Here is an 11,235-nt window from a genome sequence, read left to right as displayed (position 1 = left end):
GTAAACTGATGGGGGCTCGAATGTTTGGCCATTAATGGCTTTTGGTCCTTTTGGTGATGACATTTTCCCACAATGTGGAACTCCTCAAGGAAAGATGATAAATATATATATATATGTATATTTTTCTTGTTTATTTTTCACTTTTATTATTAGCTTCTTGTTGTCGACTTTGTTCTAACTTACTAGTTCTTTGGTTTGATCCATTGAGCCACTTATGAATGCCTAAACTTTGTTATTGTAGATGTGTCTGTGTTGTTCAACGGATGAAATATTAGGACAAAACGATTTTATTATAAATGTGATTTTGTAACATTGTTTGAAATAAATTGACTTGTTATTTATATAGAATTTGACTTTTTATATTTTCAAATGTTTGTTTCAACATAAATTTAAATACAACAAAATTAAATTAGAGTAAGAAGATTTGCCATTATGAAGTAAGGTTTGAATAATATAATTTTATTAAAAAAATACCTATTCAATAAAAAAGGCTTAAGTATACAAAAGGTGCCCAGCATATGTCCCTTTTTCCAATTTACTATCTATCGTTTATTTAGTTATAGTTTGGTGCCTAACATTTCATTTCGTTACTCAAAATAGGTCAAGCCGTGACGGACCGTTAAGTTTGGTCGTTAAGTGACATGTGTCATAACCTAGTACTTTTTAAAAAAATATTTAAAATTAAAAAATTATGTATATATTAAAAAGAAAACACAAATTTTGAAATAAACCTAACATTTTGAAAACCTTTATTTCAACCCCTAAACCCACTTCGACCGTCAATGAAGCTCCAGTTGACCTCCCCTCCCCTCGACGACCAAAACCACCATGAAATTGTGACCGATCGATGGTCGATCGGCCTTCGAAATCGTGATTTTCATCCTAGGGTTCGCGGGCGGGGTATAAAACATTGATTCGTCATCGACCGGTCACGATTTTATGGGTTTTTTGGTCGCTGAGGGGAGGAGAGGCCGGGTGGAGCTTCATCGACGGTAAAAGGCGATGACCAATGTGCGTTTAGGGGTTGAAATGAAGGTTTTCAAAGTTTTGAGTTTATTTTAAAATTTGTGTTTTCTTTTTAAAAATATATATAATTTAATTTAAAATTACCAGGTTGTGACTTGTGTCACTTAATGGGAAAATTAACGCCGTTCACGGCCCGAGCACTTAAATGAATAACCGGATGAAGCGTTAGGGAATAAACTAGAACGAAATAAACGTTAGACACTAAACTGAAAAAGGGGCTTAGATTGGACACTTTTTATATACTTAAGCCTTAAAAAAATTATAAAAGAAAGAAACAATAAAGTTGATGATACGAATTTTATTTAACTTCATGACAGTTTAATAACTTGAGAAGTTTAGACGTACCAAAAATAACATAACTTAAGAAGCTTAGTGTCTAATAAAGAGTTAATTGTATTATATGCCCCCAATCTATAACCCTCATTTTAAATTGGTCCTTAAATTTTGAGTATTCTAATTTCATCCTTAAACTATGGCTCTCATTCTAAATTAGATCTTAAATTTTTTAACATTCCAATTTTATCATTAAACTATGATCCTCATTCTAAATTGGTCCCAAAATTTTGAATCTTCCAATTTCATTCCCTATTTCATCCAAATATGTAATTAATTTCAACCATAGTTTAACCTAAATTTGTTTTTTTTTCTTCCAAACATATAATAATATAACTTGTCCTAATGATTTTATTAATAATGGACGCGATTAGTATATATGTGTAGTTTGGGATAAAATTGGAATGTTCAGAAGGTTTAGGGACCAATTTACAATGACTATTATAGTCTGGGGATGAAATTGAAATGCTTAGAAGTTTGACGACTAATTTAGAATTCTAGTCATAGTTTAGGGATTAAATTAAAAAATTTAAAAGTTTAAGGAATAGTTTAAATTATAAATATTTATAGTTAAAATTGTTAATATTAGAATGGATCTAATAGGATTAGATGTTAGATCTCTTAGATAACATTAAGAGAAAATCGCCTCAGTGACCAAAAATACCTTATAATATACGATTTTAACCAACTTTTTTTGGATTTGCCAAAATGACCAATAAAATCGCAACGCGATTTAGAAAATCGCAACGTTAAAAAGAAAATCGCAACGGTCAAAAGAAAATCGCAATGCGAGCTTCCAAGTTCGCAACGCGATTTAGAAGAAAATCGCAATGCGATTGATAGAATCGCAATGCGATTGATATAATCGCAATGCGATTGAGAGAGTCGCAGCGCGTTTGAGAGAGTCGCAACGCGATTTAGAAGAAAATCACAACGCGACTGAGAGAATCGCAATGCGATTTATAGAATCGCAACGTTGAAAATAAAATCGCAACGGTCAAAAGAATAGTTAAAAAAATTTTGTTTCTTAAGAATTTTCTCTAAAAAGATAGTATCCGCGCGGACGTGTCGAAGACACGTATTACCACGACCACGACCACGACCACGACCACGACCACGACCACGACCACGACCACGACCACGACCACGACCACGACCACGACCACGACCACGACCACGACCACGACCACGACCACGACCACGACCCGAGACGAGACGGCGGCGGCGGCGGCGCGCGAGAGTCCCCCTTGTCCTCTTTCACTCAACAAGGAAGTGCAAAATACAAGCCTTAAATATAATTCCCAATAGTGTTTCCAATACTATGTGGGATTGAGCATTACCAACACTTGTTCCCAATATCATTATTCTTCATAAGTTATCATCCATTACAATATGAATTATCGATAATAAATTAATTCATTTTAATAAGTATTTAAAATTATAACTTGATAAATACATGAAATAATTCTATTATTAAATAAAAAATATATTTTTTTATATTAAAATTATTGAGATAGATATTTACTATAAAAGTAAAAGATTTTTTTTTCACGTATAACCTCTATGTGAATTAGTTTCACAATAAGGTATCGGTTATGCATTGGATTCTTTCGTATTAGATGGTCTTTAATAAGATCATCATCATCATTCTTTTGTTCAACAATACCATATATTAATGAGGTATATTGGTTCATTAACACGACTAATTCATATTGTAATGGATGATAACTTATGAAGAATAATGATATTTGGAACAAGTGTTGGTAATGCTCAATCCCACATAGTATTGGAAATACTATTGGGAATGGTATTTAAGGCTTGTATTTTGCACTTCCTTGTTGAGTGAAAGAGCACAAGGGGGACTCTCGCGCGCCGCCGCCGCCGCCGCCGCCGTCTCGTCTCGTGGTCGTGGTCGTGGTCGTGGTCGTGGTCGTGGTCGTGGTCGTGGTCGTGGTCGTGGTCGTGGTCGTGGTCGTGGTCGTGGTCGTGGTCGTGGTCGTGGTAATACGTGTCTTCGACACGTCCGCGCGGATACTATCTTTTTAGAGAAAATTCTTAAGAAACAAAATTTTTTTAACTATTCTTTTGACCGTTGCGATTTTATTTTCAACGTTGCGATTTTCTAAATCGCGTTGCGATTCTCTCAGTCGCATTGCGATTCTCTCAGTCGCATTGCGATTCTCCTAAATCGCGTTGCGAACTTGGAAGCTCGCGTTGCGATTTTCTTTTGACCGTTGCGATTTTCTAAATCGCGTTGCGATTTTATTGGTCATTTTGGTAAATCCAAAAAAAATTGGTTAAAATCGTATATTATAAGGTATTTTTGGTCACTGAGGCGATTTTCTCTAACATTAAAATATGAAATTTTATGATTGACATAGAGAAAACTTTAAGCCCCACCAATTGAACCAAGCACGCCCACTTGTACCTAGGCCGATGCTGTTTGTCGAGCAATTTTAAGTCCAATTGCAAGCATGAAACATTGAGTGAAGTGTGAGCGAAAATGTGATCCTACATCAATTAACAAAAGATACGCTAAGCCAAAAAAAAAGGTGGTATGGTGACGGGGAATCTCCATTTTGAAAAGCATATTCTTGATTAATATTTGATAAAATAATATTACGTTGCTTCCACTTTGCCACTTTGGGATGATTGGTTTGGGTTTTAAACAATGCCTTATCGCTCTTTCATCTTCTGTTTTGCATCCTCATTTTAATCCAAGTGGATAATAATTTTCTTTTTTAAGCTCAGAGGTAATGAACAACATATTAAATTGTTAACATCAAGGACGGATAAATAAATTTATGTTAGAGAATAAATTTAAATTTATAAAATTTTAAAGGAACGAAAACATTTTTTTAATAACAAAATACGTAGGAAAAAGTCTAAAATATATAATAATTTGTATGTTTTAATTATTTCTTATAGTTACTAATTTGATTTTGCACATTAAAAACTAAATTCAAATTATATAAATTAAGTCAAGTTATACTTATTTAGATATTTTCTAACTTTAAGAGACTAATATATGTTGAGAAAGCTTTTCGCTTAAAATCTACTTTTATCAGTTTACTTTAATTTAATTTTTATTAAAAATTTATCATTAATATTTAAAATAATTAAATAATATTATTAATAAAATAATACGATTTTCTACTCCTTTATATATAAGTTTTAAACATTAAATTAATGTAAATATAAATAGATAATTGTTCTATATTTCTTATAATTGTTGAATTAATAATTAATAGTACAGATACAATTTGATGATCAAACTTTTTTTAAGTTAAATAACAATTTTCTTCAAATTGTCAAGGCATTGTAACCATCCAATGATCAGCATTTATAAAACTTGATTATTTTATCATTTTTTTCTAATTTAATAATTTATGTGTCCTATCATTTGTGTCTTATATTGATTGTATATATATTTTTAAGAGATACATTTGATTAAAGAAATGATAAAATTATATCTAAAAATAATTGATAGGCTTAAAATATTTGTTTTGATATGTGTAAAAGAGGAAGACATAAAAGAATAAAAAATATGAGTGTTATTATTTATTGATTTTTCTAATAAGATATTTAAATGATATAATTTTAAAAATAAAAAGAGACACTTTTACCGAGTCATATGAAGTATTAAAATAGTTGACACTTCAACTCTCAATGAAATAAGCTAAGATGTTTTTTTTTTTAAATATAGAATCAAGCTTGCCTTATTGAAAAGTGAAGAATAAAGTTTATAATTATCATCTAAAATTAAATATATAATTTAGAAATTTTCATATAATACTTAAACTAGTCATTTTAGATCATACATAAAAAGAATTTAAAAACTTGAAAGAAAAAATAGATATGAATAAATCTAATTGCATCTTCAAACGAACTATAAAATGAGACTAAGATATTAAAAGACTATTGAGAACTGCAAATCAAAGCCGATCGTCGTGATAAACTACAAATGGCTGAGAAATAAGACGAAGAATGTGCCACTAATATAAAAAAAAACATATCATAGATATAAAATTATTCTTATTAAAAAAACTAATGATTAATAACTAATATAAAAACTGATACCATCGTCAGCTAAATAAAATAAAAAGAATAATTTATAGAAAATGATACAAACCTAAAGAAAAAAAAAAGGTGGGGGGGGGGAGAGAGGGCTAACTTATTTAGCTATGATGAAATTTAAATAAGCTCAAATGCTGTTATTCCATTCCTATTGAGATAGTGAAGGATATGCAGGGGGTTGACCAATGAAATTTAATATAAATCACAGGAAATGTTAATACAATGATATGTACATATTTAAGATATAAAATAAAAAATAGATTCAAATAAAAATAGTAAAAACAGGTACTTATTTCACAATAAGATGCCAGAAATTATAGTTATTTTATTAATAAATTGAAAAATACAAGTTGAGAGAAGCAATCTATTTTAACAATATACAAGTTGAAAAATAATAAATTATATCATTAATTAAATCTTCAGTTCCTCACGGTTGTAGGGGGAAAAAACAGACATTGTTGGGCAGATAAGATCAATTATATTTTTAGAAATTAAATAAAACCATGGTTTGGCCACTTGTATGCGAAGGTGAAACATGCCACCATCAAATTTAGGAAACAAAAATAAGGTTGCGGCTATTGAAGGATCACCTTAAAACAATATCAAAATCAAAGGATCGAGCTCTGTTTCACGTGTTTTCACTAATTTGAATTTCCTGGAGATTCTTTCGTCATGAAAATGAATTTTATTTTTCCAAGTTAAAATTAAAAAAACAATTAAAAACATATACTAATTGTAAATTGATTAACTAAATTAAAGGAGGAATTCTGATTGCCGATGGGTATTGACACAAGTAGTTAGTAATCAGGAATTTAAACTTGTAAGGTCAAGTTTGAATCCCACAACCTTTACTCTTGGAATAATTTAATTCATTCAAATCAAATGTTGATCAAACTTGAATTGAATCAAACCCGAGCAACTCACAACCTGTCTCATCTCATTTATAATCACAGTGATATTTGAATAATTTAGCTCATAATTTTAAAGTCAATTACATCACATATCATCAAAGTATGATCCTCTTTTTAAATTAGTCCCTCAACTTTTAAAGTTTTAATTTCATCCTTAAATTATGATTATCATTCTAAATTAGTCATCAAACTTTTGAACATTTTAATTTCATCCCCAAATATGATCTTCATTCTAAATTAGTTGCTAAATTTTTTGAACATTCAAAAGTTTTAAAGTTTAGAATTGAAATTGGAACACTCAAAAGTTTAGGAACCAATTTATAAAGATAATCATAGTTTAGAGATGAAATTATAATATTTTAAAGAATAATTTAGAAAGAGATTTATAATTTAAGAATAAAATTAAAATATTAAAAAAATAAGATCAATTTAAAATAAGAGTTATAGTTTAGAAAAATATAACAATTAACTCATAATTTTACTATAAAAAACTTTTTTTAAAAGTAGGTTTGGTAAACTAGATTTAAGAAGAATTTGGAGTCCGTGGTTTTGTTTTTCAACAGAGAGAGAAAGCGCGTGGTACAAAGTGGTTTGATGACCTGACACTGAAGAGAGAGAAAGGATACATTGATGGTGAGCTCTGCTAGATTGTGATTTTCATTTCCCTGTAAGATCTCAAATTTCTCTTCGTATTTTGCTTCTTTGTTTGTTTCTCGAGAAAGAAAAAAAAAGAGCTTCCCAAAGTAGAAAAGAGAAATTCATGCTTCCTTCAAGTTTATCAAGTCCCTTCATTTTATCATTCTTCCAAAAGTTTCTAAATCTGATTTTTTTTCTTAAACTTTTTTTTCCTTGCTTCCGGTGATTTGATCCATTCCTTTTTTTTTATTCAATAGTTTTCTTTTCGGCGCATAAAGAAACTCTACGTTTATTCTTATGTTAATTTCTCGATTTTTTTGTGGTTTTCGTATACTTTGGAGTGTAAGAATTAAATTCGAGCTTTAAGTTTTTCCTATTTCTTCAATTTACAAAAAGGGTCTCATATTTCCTTCCTCGACGCTCAGAGGTGAAAAACAAGAGTTGACCTTTGCTTAGGTTTAACTTGTTCTTAGCTTCAGTTACTTTGATGAAGGTTAGATTTTATTATAAATTACTTTTGCCAATTTTGGTGCTTATTTTTAAGGATTATTAAGGGTTAATTTTTGGTATTTCTGTTACTTTCGAGTTTTCAGATTATCAGTTTGAATAAAGGCTGTATAGGAAGGACACGGAAACTAAGATTTGCAATTAAGAGTAACTATGAGTTTTACACATCTGTTTTGTGAGATTAGGGTTTTTAAAACCTCGCCAAAATGATAGTTTCCGATTTAGGTATTTTAGTTGCTTTTTATTGGGTCCATTTTGATTGAGCTTTTTCTTTTATGAGAATCTTCTTTTCTTGCTTTGAGATTTCCCCCCCTCTTTCATGTTCTCCCCATTTCTTACTTTCTCATCAAGAGTTTTGTCAGTCTCGATTTTTTTTAAAGTTAAGCTGTTTGCGCTTTGATTTTGCAGCTGCTGCATGCTTGTGGCTGTTCTGCATCGTAACTGTAATTTAAGCGAACTATTTTGGAGGATAAAATAATTCTTTTGGGGTTCTTTGTTGGTTCTAAGAGTAAATGTCGTTCCGTAGTATAGTTAACGACGTGAGGGATGCTCTCGGGAGCTTATCTAGGCGTAGTTTTGAGGTGAGGTTACCTGGTCATCATAGGGGAAAATCTCAGGGTTCAGTGCTTGAGTTTCATGATGAAACTGTGGTTATCCAGAATAGCCGCTGGGCAAGCCTTCCCCCAGAGCTGTTGCGTGATGTGATAAAGAGATTGGAAGCGAGTGAGAGCACGTGGCCTGCTCGCAAGCATGTTGTTGCTTGTGCTGCAGTATGCAGGTCATGGAGAGAAATGTGCAAAGAAATTGTTAGATGTCCTGAGTTCTCTGGGAAAATCACCTTTCCAGTTTCTCTGAAGCAGGTTAGGTCGCTAATCAATTATGATCCTTTGTCTTGGTAATAACATACGTTTGCATATGTGTTTTAACTTTTGCAGTCCAATTTTCATTTATATATAGTGGTAACTGACAATGTTTTCACTTGCTAATTAATCACAGCCTGGGCATAGGGATGGAACTATTCAATGCTTCATTAAGAGAGACAAATCTAATTTAACTTATCATCTTTTCCTTTGCCTTAGTCCTGGTAAGCTACTCTTTCAGTCCCGTCCTTTAAAATCACTGGCTTGGTCATGAGACTTACGGCCTTCATTTCTCAGGTGTTTTTACCTGTTACTCGGGTGTCCTTAGGCAATACCACTAGTTTATTGCTATCACTAATGTCTATTGTGATAATTTTAAGTTCAGCACAGTGAAAAAATGTTTGTTATTATATAAATTAAGTTTCTCTTGTTTCTTTGGATGCTAATATAGCTGTAAAAAGCATCCCACAATTGCAATATTAATTCTTTGATTTGCAATAATTCTCCCTCTGTTCGCTCTGGAAGGTCTTCTAACAGAAACTGTTGTAATATGCAATAAATATATTTTGTAGTAGGATGCAAAGTCTTTTCCTAGAAGTTGCCATAAACACTTCTCGGCTATTAGTAAGTAGTAACTAGTAACCTTGTAATTCTGCTTTCATTTGATTATCTTGTTGATCCCTCTAGTCTAGTTAGGATTTTTTTTTGACAACAGAATATTTTCTGCTAGTAAATAGTAATTCTAATAGTTGAGCAGTTTTGAGTTAATTAGCTTGGTTCCAAGTATAAATGTCATCTGTGTATGGGTGGATTTTCTGTTATTGTACTCTATGACCAGTGGCTTAGCTGTGTTACACAAATAGAATTGTTATGGTCGAGTTTATAGCAAGTTGTCTACTTTAAATGTCTAATAATACACGAATAAATTGGAATGGGCTCTAATGTCATTTTGTTGCTGGAATAAGTTGAACTTCAACACGTGTCTTCATGCAATTAAATAAGGTTTTGTCAGTCATCTTTGCTCAATGGTAGCTTGGGACCATAATCCTTTTTTTAATTTCCTTTGCACTAAGGTGAACCATTTCTCTAATTCTATCTCCTTAATTCCAACTAGTTATATATAGAACATTATCATGGTATTATTTGTCTTTCATGCTTTTCTGACCATCGTTCCTGTGGAGATATAATTTCTTGCTTTCTATTTACCATTTATATTTTGGTGTGTGACCCTAATCTTTGGTATATTTCCCTTTGCAGCTTTGCTTGTTGAAAATGGGAAGTTTCTTCTTTCTGCAAAACGGACCCGTAGAACTACTTGCACGGAGTATGTAATCTCTATGGATGCAGATACTATATCGAGATCTAGCAGCAAATACATTGGAAAACTTAGGTACGGTTACTGGTTCCTCTAGCTATCTATTATTTTATCAGGCTTTGAATGCAAAATGTGCTAAACTACCTGTTGTATTATATTTTATATTATAAGTTAGGTGCCTGAGAAACGAAACAGTTTATAATATTCTCCTGGAAATGCTCTCTAGTTTGTTTGTTGTTGACATTATTTGTTAGGTTGTAAATGTATGTTTGTGAGACTGGTATTTTGATGCATAATGTAAGTGCAAAGTATGTACCATTGAACCGGTTTTCTATCTTAATTTTTTCATATTCGTTAACTTTTCAAATAAGAACACCCTAAAGCTAATTTTTCGTCTTCAGGTCTAATTTTCTTGGTACCAAATTCATAATTTATGACACTCAGCCTCCATACAACAATGCTCAGCTTTCACCACCTGGTCGAAGCCGAAGGTTCTATTCAAAGAAAGTCTCTCCAAAGGTTCCCACCGGTAGCTACAACATTGCCCAGGTCTACTATGAGCTGAATGTGCTAGGTACTAGGGGACCTCGCAGGATGCACTGCAGTATGTACACAATTCCTGCTTCAGCCCTTGAGCCAGGTGGCATTGTCCCTGGCCAGCGGGAGCTTCTGCCCCGATCCCTTGAAGACTCATTTCGAAGCATCTCTTTCTCAAAGGCTATTGACAGCTCATCTGAGTTTAGTAGTGCCAGATTCTCAGATATTGTTGGAACCCGTGATGAAGAGGATGAAGGAAAGGAAAGAGCATTGATTCTACGGAACAAACAACCAAGATGGCATGAGCAGTTACAGTGTTGGTGCCTGAACTTTCGAGGAAGGGTTACAGTTGCATCAGTCAAGAACTTTCAGCTGATCGCTGCAAACCAACCAGCAGCTGGTGCACCAACCCCATCACAGCCAGCGCAACCCGACCATGATAAGATAATTCTCCAGTTTGGTAAAGTTGGCAAGGACATGTTTACCATGGATTACAGATATCCACTCTCTGCATTCCAGGCGTTTGCAATTTGTTTGAGCAGCTTCGACACCAAATTGGCATGTGAATAAACGAGAAAGTGACATGTTAAGCAAATACAGCTCTTAGCCGGGTATCTGGTAACTTCGCTTTCTAGAATCAGTATAGGATGGGGTGATTGTATGAAGTCTTATGTACAATTCGTATCCAGGAACTGGCAAGGACACAAACATTTGTTCACCTTTCATTTCTCTTCCTCCGTGCTTCTTTTTAATCTCCTTTGAGAAGGATTTCTGTGTTATGTTGTTCAATCTTTGAAAATGATCTGAAAACAACAGGAGAGGGTAGGGAAGTAGAGTTTATCACGTTCATCACATCATCGTTTTTGCTTGAAGACCTCATCCGCTCTGTCCTTGGGGCCTAGACTTGGTTGATTTCTGGTTCCTGTCGGGTACATATTTTTTTATAATTAAATGATCTATTGAATAGTCAACTACTATGTATTAGAGAGATGTAGAAAGGCATAAAGACAGAGAATGGTCCCATTTTTAAGGC

General features: G+C 32.7%; 1 protein-coding gene across 1 annotated transcript; it reads left to right on the top strand.

Annotated features, from left to right (window-relative positions):
* The first annotated feature begins 7,754 nt into the window (after window positions 1-7,754).
* Window positions 7,755-10,991, top strand: LOC120199074 (tubby-like F-box protein 8). Its single transcript, XM_039200280.1, has 4 exons — window positions 7,755-8,350; window positions 8,487-8,574; window positions 9,608-9,740; window positions 10,067-10,991. Exons 1-4 carry the CDS (start codon window positions 8,003-8,005, stop codon window positions 10,770-10,772), a joined length of 1,275 nt encoding a protein of 424 aa, XP_039056211.1. The 5' UTR covers window positions 7,755-8,002; the 3' UTR covers window positions 10,773-10,991.
* The last annotated feature ends 244 nt before the right edge of the window (window positions 10,992-11,235 follow it).

This window comes from Hibiscus syriacus, unplaced genomic scaffold (assembly GCF_006381635.1).
Source record: "Hibiscus syriacus cultivar Baekdansim isolate YM2019G1 unplaced genomic scaffold, ASM638163v2 tig00005294_pilon, whole genome shotgun sequence".
Lineage (NCBI taxonomy): Eukaryota > Viridiplantae > Streptophyta > Magnoliopsida > Malvales > Malvaceae > Hibiscus > Hibiscus syriacus.
The sequence above is the reverse complement of the archived record's forward strand: the minus strand, read 5'-3'. Positions and strand labels throughout refer to the sequence as shown.

Excerpts from the sequence above, each read along its gene's own strand:
- LOC120199074 (XM_039200280.1), top strand. The coding sequence starts at position 8,003 with ATGTCGTTCCGTAGTATAGTTAACGACGTGAGGGATGCTCTCGGGAGC. Across the intron at positions 8,575-9,607 it reads TTTCCTTTGCCTTAGTCCTG|CTTTGCTTGTTGAAAATGGG; the intron begins GTAAGCTACTCT and ends TTCCCTTTGCAG. Across the intron at positions 9,741-10,066 it reads AAATACATTGGAAAACTTAG|GTCTAATTTTCTTGGTACCA; the intron begins GTACGGTTACTG and ends TTTCGTCTTCAG.